The 18,968-nt window shown below is 41.2% G+C and overlaps 3 protein-coding genes across 12 annotated transcripts in view; 1 reads left to right on the top strand and 2 right to left on the bottom strand.

Annotated features, from left to right (window-relative positions):
- GABPA (GA binding protein transcription factor subunit alpha) overlaps nt 1-1,484 on the bottom strand; it is a 35,763-nt gene extending 34,279 nt beyond the window's left edge. For 2 of the 5 annotated variants that reach the window (XM_048214742.2, XM_048214741.2), the window contains exon 1: nt 749-900. The gene's annotated coding sequence lies outside the window, so the exon portion shown is untranslated. Of the gene's footprint in view, nt 1-364; nt 532-748; nt 958-1,255 lie in introns of those variants that run through there. The other 3 variants (XM_026518571.4, XM_026518426.4, XM_026518649.4) reach the window with 3 other exon arrangements.
- Nucleotides 1,239-10,198, top strand: ATP5PF (ATP synthase peripheral stalk subunit F6). Of its 3 annotated transcripts, none has more exons than XM_026519283.4 (4): nt 1,239-1,337; nt 5,076-5,252; nt 9,338-9,462; nt 10,022-10,198. In XM_026519283.4, exons 2-4 carry the CDS (start codon nt 5,089-5,091, stop codon nt 10,057-10,059), a joined length of 327 nt encoding a protein of 108 aa, XP_026375068.1. In that variant the 5' UTR covers nt 1,239-1,337; nt 5,076-5,088; the 3' UTR covers nt 10,060-10,198. The 3 variants fall into 3 exon arrangements, with proteins under 3 accessions (XP_026375068.1, XP_026374997.1, XP_048070701.1); XM_026519212.4 differs by lacking the exon at nt 1,239-1,337 and adding an exon at nt 1,373-1,471; XM_048214744.2 differs by lacking the exon at nt 1,239-1,337 and adding an exon at nt 1,863-2,200.
- Nucleotides 10,199-17,937: 7,739 nt separating this feature from the next.
- Nucleotides 17,938-18,968, bottom strand: part of JAM2 (junctional adhesion molecule 2) — an 80,939-nt gene continuing 79,908 nt past the window's right edge. For all 4 annotated transcript variants that reach the window (XM_057306878.1, XM_026518850.4, XM_057306879.1 and 1 more), the window contains one exon: nt 17,938-18,646. In XM_057306878.1, coding sequence (XP_057162861.1) covers nt 18,614-18,646 — 33 coding nt within the window. In that variant the 3' untranslated portion in view covers nt 17,938-18,613. The remainder of the gene's footprint in view (nt 18,647-18,968) is intronic.

The following is an 18,968-nucleotide window of genomic DNA, read 5'->3' as shown; positions in this document are numbered from 1 at the left end:
TCAGACTGGAATTCCTGCTACTGGAAAACTATGAAGTGGACACTATTTCTAAATCACTACTCATCATCTTGCAAGGCAATGTTAGGCACTGTTCTCCTTGCTATTAATCAAACTAGGATCCCTAAATACACTGCAAACACGCACAAACGGCTTATCTTTCAGTACACAAAATACTAAAAATGTTGGCAAGCTACATTAACCCACCGTTTTCCCCTTCTCTTATTTCCTCGTTCTAAAATAAACCCCTATTGGCACCATATATATTAATAAATGGCTTTGATGCAACTATGGGGCAGTTCTAGAGAGATAACTGGATGTGAAGTGAGAGCGCAACGCTGAGTTGGCGAGGAGACTGGGTTTGCACCTTCCTCTGAAATCCCGGGGGCGTCAGATCTCATCCCGACCGCGGCGACTGTTGACCGCCGCGGCCGGCGGACAGGCGAAGAGCAGACAGCAAGGAAAGGGAGCAGCGAAAGGTGACACTGGCAGCCCGGGGCCCGGGGGCGCGCGGCTTCCCAGGGCCCCGCGCCGCGCGCCCCTCCCCTCCGCTCCCCGCACTGCCTCACCCGCCCCTCCCCACCCGGCTCCCTCAAGTCTCCACGAACGGAAATGGGAGTCACAGCGCCGGGGACCAGCGGAAACAAAACACAGAGGCGGCCGCGGGGGGGCCGCTGTGGGTGAAAAGGCCCCGGAACGAGGCCGGCCCGCGCGGGCCCGCGCTCCCTTCCTCCCCCGCGGCCGCACTCACCCGCTCCGGAATCGGCCCCGTCGCCCCCACCCGCGCTCCAGAGCCGGCTGAGAACAGCAGGGGCGCGGGCTCCACGTGCAGCGTCTCTCCCAGTAAGACCCGCAGCTCCCGCGACTCGAAGTGTGAGGCCCCTGGGCCCTTCCCGCGGAATCGGCGCTGAGAAACTCCAACCCCCCTCCCGCCTCCCAGGCACCCCCGGGTCCAGGACTACAACTCCCAGCAGGTTGCGCGAAACGAACGCCTGAGGCAACGGAGGCTCACGAGGCACATGGGCGCGCAACGCCCCAATCCGGCTTTGTTTTACACTCTCACTTTCCGGGCATAATCATACACCTCAACAACCCCAAAGAACAGGATGCTGACTTAGGTCCGGGAGGACCGAACTAGGAAAAAGGCCAGTCAAAGTGCGCATGCGTACAAAAGAAGGATTCCAGGAGGTAAAAAGCAGGTCAAGTTAGGCGAAGGAAAGATGGCGGAGGCTTCGCCAAGGGACCCGGAAGCACTTACCCTCCACTTCCTCCTCCTGTTTGGCTTCTGTCTCACCTAGAGCCGTCCGGTCGCAGACCGCCTCCGAGACGTTTCCTGTCCGGTGAGTGTCGACCGACTGAAACGGCGGCCCATAATGCATTGCGATGGCGGGTAGGCGGGTTGGGGGCGGAGCCAGGGCCGGAAGTAGAACGGTGGCGGCCGCGGAGGCTCTGGCAGCTCGGGACTGAGTGCAAGGTGACTGGGAGGGTAGCTGGACTAGCTTGGCCTCTTAGGACTTACATTCCGGGTTTTTTGATGGGGCCTGGGCTGCCTATTACCTCTGTCTTTCAGGAGGTTAGAGCAGTCTTATGTCCCGGGCACCTTCACCGCCTGTCCCAGGGTCACTGTTGACCTCGCCGCTTTTAGGCCTTGAAGTTTGCGGTAGACTCGGTATTCAGGCCTGGTAATACCTGCTCTGAGGGCAAACCTGGGTGGCACGGGAGGCAGGGAGGCCAGGGATTCATGGGCCTGGGGCCCAGCTGGGGCAGCCCAAGGTCATTCCCTCGGGGCAGGTCTGCAGCTAGGCCTGCCCTACCGGGGCGCGCGGGAAATTGTGCCCAGCATTTAAAGCAGAACGTGCACCATAAAGAGGGAAATGGGTGATAGTAATCTTAAAAGTTTGCATGCCACCCGAAAATACCGATGGTGCTACTTTGTTTTCCGCTCTCACTTCACGGCACAATCCTACACCTCAACGCCAAGAAACAAGGTGCTGACGGGGGGCCAAGGGAGTGCTTGAACTAGGGGCGAGGCCAGAGTTCGCAGGCGGGACAAAGCAGGGTTTCCAGGAGGGAGAGAGAACGGGTTGGGTTAGGCGGATTGTGGATTGACTTGAGGAATACGCGCGGAAGAGGCGACGAAAGGACTAACCTATGGCTGGTCAGTCATCTCTAAACTGGAGAACAGAGCACCCTCTCACCACAGGTTCTCTGCACATATGTACCCTTTCTTGCTGTTGCCTTCACCAGTCTTTCTGTGTCAAATCCGTGTCACCGGTTCTCGTGGCACCCCATGGTACTTGAATAGAGAACTTCTCACACTTGGTATTTTACATCTAGCTGTGTAATAACATGTGTCTTCTGCGTGATGGTGGACTGATAGTGGACACACCTATGTTAATCAGTGAAAAAAAATAAAAGGGAATAAAAAAGAAGGAACAAGTTTTGATAGATTATGTGTTTATTTTCTAGACAAGTTGAATTTGAGGACTTATGAAGGGAAGAGACCTATTGGATGTATGGGTTTGGGGTTCAGGAAAAAGGCCAAAATTAGAGATGCATTTTGGGAATCATTAATACTTAGATGATGGTAGAGGGGTGCCTGGCTGCCTTGGTCGGTGGAGCATGCAACCCTTCATCTCCTGGTGTTGAGTTCAGGCCCCACGTTGGGTATAGAGCTTACTTTAAAAAAAAAAAAAAAGTAGATGATAGAAATTGAAAAAATGAAAATGGATTTTACCTAGGGAGTAACACAGCTTTTGCAAGAGTCTGAGCAAATTAACTGTGGGAATATGAGCAGTGTAATAACTTTCCTTAGACTTAGTTTTATTATCTATGAAGGAGGGATAAGAACACTTCCCTCTAATTCTTAACAGTATTACCTTAATGGTACAAGGAGAGAATATATATGGAAGTGCTTCACAAAGTATTTTGGGCTGGAGCGACCTTATTGATGTCCTTAAGTTTCCAGAAGTGAAAATATACGTTGAGTAGCACAATTTTTAAAATAAGTCTGTGTCCAGTCAGAATCTACTGTGTAACCTTGGGCCACATACTTAATCTCTAAGCGTTAATTTCTGTGTATGTAAAATGGGAATGATAATAAGAGCACCTTAAGGTTATTTGTTGTTTGCTTGGAGTCTTAAGTATTTTTCTCTGATGAGGTTTAAGAGTGGTATATGGTGAATTCTTTAATTTCTTTAGATAGTTTGCTTTCATCCTGGTAGGTGAAGTATATTTTGTTTATTATGGGAGTTCTTTTCGTAGTCTTTTTTTTCCCAAATTTTTATTTAAATTCTAGTTAACATACAGTGCAATATTAGTTTCAGGAGTAGAAATCAGTGATTCCTCACATACAACAACCAGGATTCATCATAACAAGTACCCTCCTTAATACCCATCACCCATCCAGCCCATTCTCCCACCAAACCTTCCTCCATCAACCCTCAGTTTGTTCTCTTTTTTTGGGGTGGTTTTTATGTGTGATTCCAGAACTTCTCAACCTTAGCACTATTGACATTTTGTACCAGATAATTATTGTGGGAAGGCTGTACTATATTTGTGATTGTTATTATGGGATGTTTAGAAACATCCCTGGCCTTTACCCACTAGAGGCCAGTAACACCCAAGTCAGGACAACCAAAAATGTCAAATATCTCTTGGGGGATACTGCCATCCCTATTCAAGAACCACTGTGCTACCTACAGTCTTCTAACTTAGTGCTTCTCAACCTCTTAGTGGTAGAGGACCATTTTTCCCCCAACCCTTGTAACTACTTTGGAAGAATACAATAAAAATGAGTTACTGGAAAAATTAGATGAAAGACAGCAGGGTGAAGACACACAAAATACAAACTGATTTATTATTCAACAAATATATATTACTATGTCAAATTGCTGTAAAAGTTTTAATAATTCGTATACCACTGCTGGTCCACAGACCACACTTTGAGCACTTTAATAGAAGTTCAGTGTCAGGATGACAATGATTATTATTAACAGGTAATTTTGGAATGCTGTAGGAATCATGTTAGCGTGACAGGTTTTCACTTGTCTTTAAGGTTCAGAAATTTTACCAAGCTATATTGAGGTGTGAATCTTTTATCCCCATTCCAGCGTAGGGTTGAGTAAGCCCTGTTTAATAGACACCATCTTTCTTAATGTGAGGGAAATTTCTTCTAATTATTTATGGCTTCCGTATGTATTCCTTTTCTTTTGGAATTCTTGTTTGCATGTATTTGTTGTAATTTAGAATTTTTTTTGCATTTGATCTTTCACAATACTAAACGAGGTCTCAACTGAGATTATCTTCTGTTTTATCTGCTGAAATGTTTCAGTTAGAAAAGCATGTATTTTGATTTTGGGACGTCTAAGGACTTGGAGGTCTTTAAGTCCTTATTTTTCATTCTGTTTTATTGATTAAGTAGTACTGTGTGATTTTCTCTCTCTTGTTGGTGGGCTTCTTTGAACTGGTTCCTTTAGACTTAGATGTGGTGGTTACAGTATTCTTGAATGCCTGGAATCCTGCGGTAGAACAGACAGAGCAGTTTCCCCTGCTGTGGGGCCTGTGAAGTAGAAACTTCCCAGGCTGTCAATCCTGGCTGAGGTAAGGATTATCTCCAGTCTCTCTGCTCAACTCCCTTTTGGCCTTTTGAGGGGGTCAGGGAAAACTGGCACATTAGTTTGGGGTGTTCTTTTCTGCCTGGGGTGGGCAGTTTTCTAACATCCTACTTCGACTATGCCCTGTGGTCCAAGACTAAGTTTATGGAGAAGAAACACCTCATCGCAGATTTTTGCTTTCTATCTGCATCTAACCCAGCACACAGGCCCGAGTTGTTCCTAACTCCTCCTGGTCCCAGGGCCTTTTGGCTAAGAAGCAAAAAAACTTGCAACAGAGAGTAGAGAGGGGAAGGGAGCTCTGGTCAGGTAACTGATCTTAGCATTCATTGCGTTCTGGTATGATTTATGTTTGAGTTCTGTGGCAGTTAGTGGATTTAAGAGCCCCACTATATGATATATTTAGAGGTGTTTTACAATTACATGTATTTTAAAGTGTATTAACGTTCTGGTGCTTGTTTTCAGTAACAGAATCACCATGATTCTTCAGAGGCTCTTCAGGTTCTCCTCTCTCATTCGGTCTGCAGTCTCAGTTCATTTGAGGAGGAACATTGGTGTTACAGCAGTGGCATTTAATAAAGAACTTGATCCTGTACAGAAACTCTTCGTGGACAAGATTAGAGAATACAGAACTAAGCGACAGTAAGTGGGTAGATAATCAACCATGGTGTAAATACAAATATTCAAAGTATGTACGTTTTGAGATGGGGAAAAAAATTACTTGGTGTTTGAAAGTGTCTAAAATCTTCACTGAGCTGATCTGTGACATAGAGGTTCATTAGGTGCTCTAAAAGAAGATAAAAATCTTGATTTTTAAGTCCCAATTTTATTTTCCTTACATGGGTTCCAAGGGAGAATTCCATTAAATCTATTGTCATTTTAGACATATCATTATTATAATGTCATTTATTATAGACTACAGTCAATTCTTAAAAGTGCATGGGATCTTGGAAATCATTTAGGAACTATATTTGAGAAAACTAAGTCCGTTAGATATTAATTAGCCTAAAGTCATAAAACTAATCAGAGGAAGAACATATTATCAAAATATTCTAACTCTCAGTTTAGTGGCCTTTCTATGACATCATGATTTGGGGGGAATGTATGAACACAGCATTTTTTCTTTAATTATATTTCCATAGTTCTATACTTCTGGGAAGGTCAGAGGACAAAAGACTCTGAAATAGCATAAAGCAAGTCCAGGATAAACAGGATTGTGGAACCACACACTTTTGGAGATGAACGATGACCTCAGCCATCAAATTCAACCCCCAAATCTTAGGAAAAGTGACATACATAAGTTCAGTGTCCTGTTTTTAGTTGTCTAGCATGTGCAGAGCATTGGGCAATTAACTGTCGTGGGCCACAGAAAGAAGTCATATTGCATTTCCATAATATTCTTGAAATCTAATAGGTGTAGAAAGCTTGTAGGCATGTATAAAGTAATATATAAGGTAAAATGGATTAGAGCTAAGGTAGTGACACAGTCAGTATTTTGGGGAGTTCATAGGAGGGAATGCTCCTTTCTAGCTGGAGGCATTTTAGAAGGTAGGTTGCAAGAGTGATTGTTTTATCTTGGCTTTGAAAGCCCTATTTGTGGTCCTTTATCCCTTTTGAGAATATGGATACCTATGGATCATCCTCTCAGTTTAAAAAATGTGAAGAATTTACTCACATGATTTTGCTTATGGCTTGAAAGTGTTCTCAAACCTGTGGAAGGCCATAGGTAAATATCCATACCTAGGGGTCTCCCCCAGGTTATGAACAATTAGTGTGAAGGTCAGACAGATAATGGAGTGGGAAGAAGGTAACTTTTAGGAGGAAAGAATGGTGTGAGCTAAGGCATGAAAACTTGAAACCATAAAGTATATTTGAGAAATTGTGTCACGCAGTTTTCCACGGCTGTAGGGTATATGAGAAGTGTAGGGAGCAGTAAGAACAGGAATGGCATTGAAATGAGGGGATTATGAGAGGCCTTGATTATAGATGGTCAATTAAGGTATTATATGATAGGCATTTATGAGGAATTTAAGGTTTTTGAGCAGGGTGGTGGGGTAGAACAAGATTAAGATTACTCTATTAGGATGATAATTTTAATCACAGTATTAGAAAAATTGGAATGAGTAGAAAAGGAAGACAGACATGGTAGGAAAATGTAATACTGAAGCACTGGTTGATGAGAACTTTATTTTCATAGCAGTGGGAAGATAAAAGTGACAGTCAAGACATTGAGAGACCGAGAACTGGTCTTGATTATCTGATGGAGAGACAGAGGAGAGGGAGCACTTAAAGAACTCTGAGACTGAGACTGGACAACTAACAAAAAGGTTTTGTCCTTAAAACTAAGGAGGGAGAGAGCAAGGGGATTAAAATGAAATTCTGACAACAATCTTACAGTTCTTATCCCCGTTTTATATTTGAGAAAAGCAAGGCGAAAAGTTTAGAATTTGTCTAAAATCACACTGTTCAGTAAGCAGATGTTCGGGGCTGATGGGGAACATTTGAGTGTCTCCTGTCCAGAGGTATTGTAGTGTCTTAGTTTTGATACTGTTTGTACTTCAGCTGTACAATAAGTCGATCCTGAGGTGTACTCTTTTTATTTTTTTTAAAGTAAGTTTTACACCCAACTTGGGGCTCCAACTCAGGACCCTCAAGAGGTACATGCTCTACCTACTGAGTCAGCCAGGTGCCCCTGAGGTGTACTCGTAATCTAAGGACCCTATAGTTCATTTGTGCACGTGGTGTGGAGAAATGTTCTGCACATGGATTCTGGCCTGGAATGTCACTCCGACACTTACTAGCTCTGTGACCTTAAGCAGGTTATTTAACCTCTGTACCTTATTCATATGTAAAGTGGGGATGATAATAACAGCACTATTTCATAGGATGTTATAAAAATTTAGTGATTGAATAAATTAGCCTAGTATTCTTTAAGTGAAATAAACAAGTATACTTTGAGTGTCTACTTTGTCCTGGTCACCATGCTAGGTCCTGGGGATGTAATAAGATGGGCTGGGAGACATATTCAGGTGAGGAGGTAGGTGATATGTGGCCTCTTTATCATAAGACTACATACAAAAGTTAAAACAGCCATCATCTATCAGTAACCAGTATATTGGTGAGACTGGCTGGATCCTCTTAAAGCAGTTTCTAAACTTGCGGCTCCCGGAGCTGGAAGACAATTATTAAAGTATCTCGTCGAAGTCTCTATATAGACCTGCACTGTCTATTTCATTAGCCATTATTCACATGTGACTATTGAAATTTAATTTATTATAATTAAGTGTAAATAAAAATTCAGTTCCTCAGTCACTTCAGTCACATTTCTAGTGCTCACTAGCCAGATTTGCTAGTAGCTACCTTATGAGATGGCATAGATACAGAGCATGTCTGTCATTATAGAAGGTTCCATCGCATGTGCTGATCTAGAAGAAAACTGGGTCTGTGAAAACAAACATCATTAACAAGTTCTTAAATTAGAGCTGTCTCTGTATTTTTTTGTTGAAATTTTATAACATAAGTAAGGCCCTGTACTTCTATCGTAGTCATGTGAAAATATTATTACCCTTAATGCAGTTCTCACTTGCAAAGTTTTGTTTATTGTTCATTGGTAGGTGGGCAGTAACATGACAAACACAGAATTTATGCGAAGAATTAGTTACACCTAATTGGCCCCACTGCTGGTCCGTGATGCCATATTTATCTTCCCAAAGCACAACTCTTAATATTGTCATTTTATTGCTTAGTAAATAAAATACAAACTCCCAGACATAACGTTCCAGGCCTCCCATGACCTGGGTCCTGCTGGTTTTTTCCATCTAGATGGCTTATATTCTCCACATACAGTTAGTTCTTTATTACCTCCGTATCTTTGCTTTTTCAGTCTTAGAATGTATGAAATTAAAATCTGACTCAAATGCATGATTAGTCACAAATGCCACCTTTTTAAAATGAAATTTTTGCCAATTAGCTCAGCAAAAGTGTGATCTCAGCTTGAGTACCTGTTTGGTAAACTGTGTCTTTGAAGCTTACCAATAACTCTTATAGCACAAATGTTTCTAAACATGTTATTTTTTTTTCCTAAATAGCAAAATCTCTGAGGGTAGGAAATTGCTGCTGCTTTGTTCGGCCTCTGTTATAGAGATTTAAAGTTACTAAGATCTTTTAGAAGCCATTTAGTGGTGGCTGATGTAAATCAGGTACTAAAAATAGGTAAGGCTTACTGACCACTGTGTCACCTCACTATGTGCCAGGTACTATGTTAAGTGGAACGTGCGCATTATCTCTGTAGTTCTCATAACACCACAATTAGGTAGGACCTTTAGTTTTAGATGTGGAAACTGAAGTTTAGAGTGCTTCATGCCTTGCTCCGGGTTATGCAGTTTTAATACATTATAGAGCTGACATTCAAGCAGAAGCAGTCACTGACTCCAGGAGCCCGTGAACTTAGCCATCATATCTTACTGCAACTTAGACCTCAAGAGATTCTGACTTGATAAACATCCTTGATACTCCAAACTTTGCATGTTAGAAGTTCGAAGTTGCCTCGTTTATGTGAAACATAAAAAAAGTTTGAGTTGAAATTCAAGCAGATACACTTTTTTTCAGAAAGAGTATTTTTTCCCATGTGAGTACTTTTAAAAGATCTATTGAAACTTGATGGTAGTAATTTTGTTCTTGTAAACTAGTGGATAAGGCAAGTTTTTACCTGCTCGTTGACACAACAGGGCATCTGGTGGACCCGTCGATACTGGCCCAGAGTACCAGCAAGACCTGGAGAGGGAGCTTTTTAAGCTTAAGCAACTGTATGGTAAAGCAGACATGAATACATTCCCGGACTTCAAATTTGAAGGTAAGTGTCTTTAATCATGGATTCAGTCTTATGGAAGATTATTTTAAGTTGATCATATTTCTGCTTTTACTTCCTTGAATTGTTCAGAGGATTAAATGACAATCACACAAAATAAATTTCTTAGGACAGTGACGTTTACATGACAAGCTCTGGTGTAAATGTTTGCCATTGGTATAGGAGATCATAGAACAGGTTAAATGGTGGGGATCTGAAATCAAACTCCCTGTTCTTGAATTTTAACAAGATCACTATGAGGTGTGTGATCTTGGATAGTTAACCGGTGACCATTCTCACCTGATATTTGGGGAGAATTATATCTTCTTTGTGGTTGTCGTAATTAAATGACATAATGTATGTGAAATCAGTAAATAGAGAGTCTGGTTTATAATAAGTGCAGAGTAAATCTTTAGCAATTATTATGTTTCCATGTAGGTGTTTAAAAACAGTATTCACTAAAAAAAAAAATCAGAAGATTGATGCGTTGAATATTAAAGCCTTCTAGATAATGCATCTTATTGCAATATGGCTAAGCTTGAACCTTTTTTTTTCCTTTTCTTAGATCCTAAGTTTGAAGTCATCGAAAAACCCCAGTCCTGAAGAAATAATGTAAAATTTATTTGGTAATTTGTTCCTAGATTAGTTGTACAACTGGTCAGAATAAACATACATTTCTCAACTGTCAAATGTTCTCTTAATTCTGATTCCAAATAAATTATTTGGTGATGTTGGGTGTGCAGTTGAGTGTATTGAATTCTGTGTCTTGGCATCATTTTTAAATTCTCCCATTTGGTTATAATGAATCAGGTGGAGACCTTGCATAAATTGGCTACAAGTTGCCCATAACCCGCCAGACTCTTCTCAGTGTGCAGGGCTACCCTTTTAGTTGTGGAGACTTACTGCCTGGGGGGAGCCACCCTGACCGAAGGAATGTTTGCTGCAGAAGGATGTTACATCCGCTCCCAGAATATAAAGAAATGGCTTATAAATCTTTTTCATAGCTTTTCCAGGAAACTCGAGGTAAGTTTGAATGTACACAGGAACATCCATTGTGTTTTAACTACTATCTCCTCAAATGTTAACTGCTTTTATCCTAATACCCCAGGTCCCTCCTCTTCCCTTGCAGTTTATGATCAGAGGCTATTACTGTGCTCCACAGACAGAGGAAGGAAAGCTGAGAGCGGGGCGGGGGTTCTACAAAGGAACCTGCTTTGAAAGATGAAGCTGTATGGTGTGGTTTAGCCCAAGTGATGGAAGACCCAGCAGATAATGCACCAGACAGGTGGCGTAACAGGTACATGAAAATTTCAGTTACTGTAGATGGCTCTTAGGAAAATTGTATTTCTTAAGAAGGAAGCCAGCTGTGCCTTTTCATATCTGACAATCTCTCTGACACGTGTCAATAAGTATGGATGTTAATAAACCTTCAAAGATTAAAAAAAAATATGAAGTCCTAGAACAGCCTTCTTTATGAGTGTAGCTCACTTAAAAAGAGGGACAGATTTTTACTGTGGTGTGCCCATTCTAGCTGAAATCAAACCCACTTAGGAATACCTTTCCCAAAGGATTTGTAACTATTTCCTAATGATACAGCTGTGATTAAAGTAGTAAGACGTGCAGAATTGGAATTGGGGAGGGTAAAGCAGTAGGAAGAAACGGCCCAGTTTCTTCAATGATGCTAAGCAATGACAGTTCACTTGAACTACTTTTATTTAAATAATTTGTAGACATTGAAACAATTTAATGTTTGATTATGGTATTATTGAAAGGTAATTGAGGAAGTCAGGTTGTCCTTTCTCTAACCTCCCCTGAAACAACTCCACCCACCTGTGGCAGGCGAGCTGCCTTGGGGTCCACAGTGCAACTGCTGGTCTAGAGAAGGGCCTGTCCCTTGTCAGCACACGCTTCACCTCCCTTCTTATTCCCTCACTTCCCCTGCTCGGTTTAGTTGAATTTTACCTTTTATAATTTCACACCTAGTTTCTCATACACTTTTTAAAAATCTGTCTTGCAACTGTTTGGAGTTTGCTGGAACATGCCAGTCTCTTCATTCATTCTGTAAACATAAGGATTCTACTTGTGACTGACTATAAGAACACTGTGTTAAGTACCCTACGTCATAGGGCATTTATTACTAAGTTTTGACCAGGGAAGTGCTCTTTTGTCCAGCTGGATGTTAAATTCCTCATCTTCCTGAGAGCCCCTTCCTCTTTCTGGTGAGGCTGCCCCAACTCTGCAACTGCAGCCTTTCTCTGCCATGTCAGTCTGCCGGTGCGCTCCTTATCCAGAACTTAACACCTTCGATGTTTGCTACAGAACACCTCAACCTTCTAGGTTTTAGTGTTGAAGTGGTTCTTTTCTCCCATGCCTGGTGTTACAGGTTGAATTGTGTTCCCCTAAAATTCATTTGTGGAAGTCCTAACCCCCAGAACCTCACAATGGGGTTGTATTTGGGGATAGGACTTTTAAAGGGGATTAAGTAAAAATTAGGTCTTTAGGGTAGGCCTGAATCCAGTCTGACTAGCGTTCCTATAAGGAAGAGGAAATCTGAGATGAAGAAAGGTACAGAGAACTGGAAAGGGACATAATGTCTGTTACTTACCTAGTGTTACCTTTATTTTTTTATTATTATTATTATTTTTTTTTTAGATTTTATTTATTTATTGGACAGAGAGAGACACAGCGAGAGAGGGACACCAGCAGGGGGAGTGGGAGAGGGAGAAGCAGGCTTCCGGCCTAGTAGGGAGCCCAGTGGGGGGGGGGGGGGGCTCCATCCCAGGACCCTAGGATCATGACCTGAGCCAAAGGCAGGCACCTAACGGCTGAGCCACCAGGCGCCCCTAATAATAATAATAACCTAAGAGGGCTTCTGTTTCAGGCAATATTTATTTATTTAAATCCATCTAGTGTAGGATTTTTTGGTTTTGGCGATTAGTAGTTCTCCTTTGCTGCTCTTTCTGTAGTAGGCCTATAAATGCTTGCTCTCTCTGGTTAGGTGCTGTATGTATAAGTTCTTAGGGGGCTCTGTGGGCTAGGAGGTCTTCCCATTGCACAGGTTACCCTAAGTGGGAGGTCCACTCCCAGCTCCATCTCTTCCAAACTCCCCTCTGTGGGACAGTCCTGTATCAGATGTTTTATCTCAGTAAGACACTGGAAGGAGGCTCAAGACCCGCTACTTTCAATGATGCCTACTTGACCATTGGAAATTCATATATCCTTGCTGGGAAAATAGGTGCTTCTCCATTCCCCTGCTGTCTTTCTTAATAGCTTTTTCCAACACTTTCTCCCTGCTCAAATAGCTATTTCCTTCTTAGCAGGCACCTTCAGTTTTTGCAAGTGATTCTCTTTAAAATACTCTGTACTTGATTTGGAAGATGAGTCAGGTAATAGAACGTACAACTTGGACAAATTCATTTTGTCTCACAGTTTGGACAATTCATTCTCTCTTTCTCCATTGCTCCTCATCCTCAAGCCATCCATACACACTTCATATGAGCTTGTGTGATAGAGTAAAAGGAGAGGACTGGAGTAATGATTTCAGGGCAGCGCCATTATCTTCATGAACATCAAAGGGAGTATTTGTACCCAAATTGTTTATGGTTTTCTTTAGAAAGTGGGGTACTTATCTTCAGCCTTGGGCCAACAGAAGATGTCCCAATCAACATTGTGTTAACACGAATGTATCATATCTTTATGTATAATACTTTTCTCATGTTCTTTGCTATTTGTTATCCTAAAATTTAGAAAAACAATTTTCTTGACCTATAGTAACTTTAGTATAATTTTTGCTAATTAAATATTTGGAAGGAAATTGAGTTTGAGAATGAAAAGTCGCATGGCAAGGGCAACTTGAGAAATCCAACCACGGATTTTAGGAAGCTTCAGTTTTTACACCATCTTTAGGAAGCATGTACAAGTAGCACATTTAATGTTAAAAACATCATGAAGTGGACCTTTAAATCAGTCCACCCTCAGTCTTAGAGAATTTAAGCAGGTCCTTTGTTGACACAACTATTCACTTATTTTGAGAACATTTTCTTAGTAGAAGGCATAAAGACATTTTACACTCTAGTATGTCTTGGTACTTTTAAACTTGGGCAAATAAAAATATGGCATATTTTTTAAAAGTCATGAACAAGTAAATAGGAAGTGTTAAAGTCAGCTGAGGAAATCTAAAAGACCTTAGTGGCTTTATTTGACGATTTATGAATCAGGCAGCATCCAGTCTAACAAATAGAAGAGTGCCCAGAAGAGCTGTACGGAATTACTTTGATAGGCAGAAAGGAAATTACAAGTAGAATGGCTTGGCTGTGGCGAAGTCATCTTCCTTTGGGGGACTGGAAGGGTCTATGGGGCAGGTTACCTCACTGGCCTGACCAGGCAATTCCAGATTGACTGGTTTTAGATTCTACTCCTGGGAGAGGTTGAAACTGCAGTTAAGCTTGGTATTAAAAGTTTTGGTTTGGTGATAGTACAAATGACTCCATTTTTAGAGTATGTTGTCTCTTTTTAACAGTATTAAATAAAAATGTATAGTTTACTTTGAATTTCCCAACCAGTTATTACTACTAAAAGTGTCCCAAACTCTTACAGAACAAAGGATGGAGAAAATTAAGGATGGAAAATTGGAAACAAGAAACAAAGATTGGAAAATTAAATTTTAAAACTTGAATGTTGGAAAAATATCTTAAGATCTTTTCAAGAACTGTGTGGAAATGGATGCCTAAGAACAAAGGAGTGGGAGAAGAGGGAAACGATTTCTGTCCAGCTTTAATGGAGCAATAATGTGTGTCACTTTGCATAATGAATGAACTGCATTATAATAACATTGCAGAATGCGATACTTTATTATAAAGAATCTAAATCTGTGGAGAAACTTTATCAGTTTTTTTAGTTGCCCTTTCACAAGTGCTTTTGGTTTTTAAAAATTCATTCAGCATTTATTAGATACCAACTGCATATCATACTGTTTAACACATGCATAAGTGTATTATGAAATAAAAACCAATAATTGCCGTAAAAAAATCAACCAAGTGCTATGGAGACTCAGAGAAGAATCTTCTTCCAGCAGGGGGAATGAGGGAAAGCCTCATGGAGAGTGAAATTTGAGCTGTCCCTTAAAGAGTAAATAGAATTTACCCATTTTGTTGATCTGGAGAATCAGCTTTCCACAGGAGGAAAACATTGTGTTTTTGAAAAAATGACCTTAATTCAGTTCGATGGGTGCATAAGGCAACCAAAGTAGAACAGTGGAACATTTGGCTAGATAGGTAGGTTGTGACAATATGACAAGGTGTGTATGGGGTGGGGAGCAGGGGAACTTTGAACTCCAGGCTAAGGAATTTAGCCCTTGGTAATGGAAAAGAGTGGAAGATTTTTAGAAGGGGATTGACATTTTTCAAGAGTGTAATCTGGCGGTCACTGAGAAGTCATGACTAATAGAGTATTTGAGGGAGGAAGATCCCAGAAGATAAAACTTGAGATAGTAACAAAGGCCTGAGGTGAAAAGGATGAAAGCAGTGACAGTCCTGGAATGAGCCAGTGCAGGGTGGAGGGGATGAATCGGGGGAGGGAGAAGGTGGACAGATTTAGAGATAGGAAGGGCAAGAGTAGGAGTGCTTGCCCTAGAATTTAAATGTATTCATCATGGTTAGCTTCAATATTAAAAAAAATAAGATTAGACACTTGGGCATGCGTGGTGAGGGGAGAGTGGATGAGACCGGAAGGGCCCACCACTGCACTGGGACTGGGCGGTGGGGACAGGGGAGGCAGAGCAATGTTAACAAGCCGTGAGCCCAGGGAGGGCCAACTTGCCAGAGGTTAGTTATTAAGGGTGAAGGGAAGGTGTGGGACGACAGAACTGAAGAATTTAAAAGGTAGGTATGTTGGAGGCAAGCAATGAAACATCTTGTGCGAAACATCCTGGATCCGATGGACCTGGGTCTTGTAAACCTGAGTCCTCACTTACCTGTGTGAACTTGGTGGACTGACTCTGAGTCTCAGGTTCCTTGTCTGCCAGTGACGACACGATGCGCTTTATTTTGAAAAAATATTTATCTATTTATTTATTTAAGTGAGAAAGAGAGTACTGGGGGCGAGGGGCGGAGGGAGAGGGAGGGAGAGAATCTCGAGCAGTTGAGCAGGCTCCGCAGGTCTGCATCTCACGACCCTGAGGTCACAACCGGAGCCAAAATGGCATCGGGCGCTTAACTGACTGAGCCACCCAGGCGCCTCATGATATGTAATATTGAGATGCGCGAGATTCTATACGCCCTCACCTCCATCCACCCCCACCGGACATACATAAAATGTTCAACAGTTTTGCGTTTTTATTTGCAGAGCATTTTCGTCAGCATTTGAGAGGTTGGCAGGCATCCAGATGAAAGATGATGAGATTCTAATCTTAAGCAGTTAAAGAGCTCGCCTTGTAGCTACAGATGGTAAGAGGGTGTAGTTTCCCGGGTTTTACTGAACAATAGGTGGATGACTCCTGCCCTACACTGGTAAAATGGGCCTGAAAAGTTGCACCAGTTCAGCTATTTTTATTAACGTAGACTTTAATCAAACAAAACCACTCATGACATGAAGGAAGTTCTTTGCAAAGTTGGGCTAAAAAACAATTGTTCCAGATTTAGTTAGGTTAAACCTCCCAACTAAAAATAAATCTAGTTATAAGAGCAACAATAATAATTAAAGCAAAATTAGCTATTAGAGATTTCAGAGCCCTGTTCCTTATACAACACAGTTTCACTGCAGGAAAATAAAATCAAAATGCTCTGAATTATAATGGGGTTTTACCAACTGTTAATATTCAAGTCCCTCAAAAGCAAATGGAAATACAAGTCCAGACACAAGTGGATATACTTTCAATAAATGGAAAATGAGTGCTCAATATTATATCCTTTGTTGGGAGAAGCATTCTCCACACAATGACTTCGACTTAGCTACATACAGTATATTATGTATAATACATATTTGACTCCCAGAAAATGTTATATGTTAATACTTTATAAAATGAATTCTCTAGCCGAGTGACTCAGAAGCTTTCATCTGTTAGTAAAGCTAAGGCACTATGTATTTTTTCCCACAATATGGGTTTGTGTCATTTAAATCGAAGAAATTGATCTTATGTGATGGTAGGTGTGCCTGAGGAGCCGTCTTTTTTTTTTTTTTTTTTTTTTTTTTAATTAGGCTCCAAGCCCAGCGTGGAACCCAGTGCAGGGCTTGAATTCATAACCCTGAGATCAAGACCTGAGCTGAGATCAAGAGTCAGACGCTCAACCAATTGAGCCCCCCAGGCACCCCCTGAAGGGCCAACTTTGAGAGTCGCATAGACTCTTGACACTTGGCGATGCAAGAAGAAAGCATTCCTAATACCAAAGCAAATCAAAGCATGGGCAACATTTAGCTTAATTTTTGCGGAAGTTTATGGATAGGTGTTTTTCTCATGCTTCACCACCAGGAGTTGGGAAACCACATATCGGAGCCAAATCCTGTCTGTGTCTGCTGTTTTTATAAATAAAGTTTTGTTGGAACACAGAAATGCCATTTGTTTATTCTTGTCTATTGCCGCTTTTGTGCTACAAAGGCAGAGTTGAGTAGTTGTAACAGGCCAGTACGGCTTAAAATACCTACTATCTGGCCTTTTATAGAAAATGTTGGAGTCTCATGAGAAGCACAGTGTCACAGACAAGTGGGGGCAATTTATAGTCTGACAACAGGCATCTTCCCAGTGACCTGGTGTGGTGTCCAGGTACATGCCAGTGCTTAAGCTGTTTGTCCAGTAAATCCTGGGATTTGCTTTGTCTAGTGGGAAAAAAGAATGGATTCCTTTAAAAGCAGCTTAACCATGTTCAAAGTTGACGAAGTTCATGAGTAACCTTTTCATCCAGATTTGCCCAGAACTGGAAATGCCCTACCTATATTTTATTACCCATATTTTATATGAATTAAATAATCACACTAAGTTATAAAAGAGTATGCTTTTCTAACACAGTCTAATTGTTCTTACTATTACACGGATCATTGGAATTTTCACTCTATAACACTAGCTTGGACGCCTTTATGATTAATCAGTGGAGAAACCAGATGATTAGACCAATTTTTCATTTCGGCCACTGTTTCTCCTGTGTCTTCTATGTATCAAGCAGGGCAACCAGTGTAGGAAGCCCACAGTGAGCCCTTTCATTTCACTTGTCTGACAGCCCCTTCTCCTCTCTATATGCCTACCTCTGCAATAAGCAGGATGGGCCAGCAAGGGACTCGGCCCAGCCCAGAATTTCACTGCATGGTTTTCAGAGAAAATCATATGAAAATCAACACGAAGTCACCATCATGCGGAGAAAGGTATCTGCAAGGTTATGTGTGTAGGGTCCAGTGATGAGTTCTGAGGTCAAGGTCCCTGATGTCTTCAAAGGGGTCTTAGAGGAAGGAAAGAGCAACAAACAACTCAAGTGAAATAAGACACTTGGGTTTGTGTTTGACTCTCAAAATTATGTTTAATGGAAAAAATCAATGCCACACACCAGGGGAGTGAGCTCTGGTCATTAGGTATTTTTCTTCATGTTGCTTTTGGTTCCCAGAAATAAAAATAAACACAAAGTGCAAATCCTTGGGAATAACCCTCTCCTCCTACCTCCCTTCTGTGAATAGATTAGTGACAAATGAGCAGCGGAATAAGGACTGTATTAGGGGAGAAAAGAGGATTCTGGTAGAAATGAGACCAGAGGTTCCTTTTGCGTCTGTCAGTAGTTTCTGAACCCTGTAAATCAGACTCCTGCACAGAGGGTGCACACAGTTTGTATTTTCATGCTCGTTGGATTAATTTCAAAATCAGTATCATATATTTTAGTAAGTTTCTCTAGAAGTTAGGACATTTAACATTTCATAAACCTCAGAATATTACAAAGTTCTGTGATTCTTTTAACTTAGTCCAGACGCAAGAAGCCAGACTGGATTTTATTTAGGTGCTGACAGAACTATTTGTTTAAAATAACAATTTCAAGTAATTTAATGATCATAAAAATTATCATGAAATACCAACTTCATCTCCTCATGTACCTCTTTGCAAATGTAAGACAAAGCAGAGTTTTATAATCTTTTAATAACTTGTGTAACAACTGTGGATCTGGCGTATCTCAAAGGTGGAATTCTTTTAAATTATAAAGGATTTTGTATGCTTGAAATCCTAGGAAAAGGGAAAAAAACAAGTTTAATGTGTTAATTCATATTTAAAGAAATATATAAATGTTATCAGTATAAAGCTACATGCACTATGAGAATTTATAGGTACAAACCAGCATAGAGTTAACTAAATCTATTTTGTGGGGAATTAAATAAATACTAGGAGACAGGGTCTCTGAAACTTTGCCTAAAGAGTAAAAAAGTCGGGAGTGGGAGTTAGAGTGGGAGAAATCTTATCTGCTTGGGGTATGCTCCTGGCATCTAGCGGGTAGAGGTTGGGGTGCTGCTAAGCATCACGGTACAGCCCCCCCCAAAGGAAAATATGA

Source organism: Ursus arctos, unplaced genomic scaffold, assembly GCF_023065955.2.
Source record: "Ursus arctos isolate Adak ecotype North America unplaced genomic scaffold, UrsArc2.0 scaffold_4, whole genome shotgun sequence".
NCBI classification, from domain to species: Eukaryota; Metazoa; Chordata; class Mammalia; order Carnivora; family Ursidae; genus Ursus; species Ursus arctos.
The sequence above is the reverse complement of the archived record's forward strand: the minus strand, read 5'-3'. Positions and strand labels throughout refer to the sequence as shown.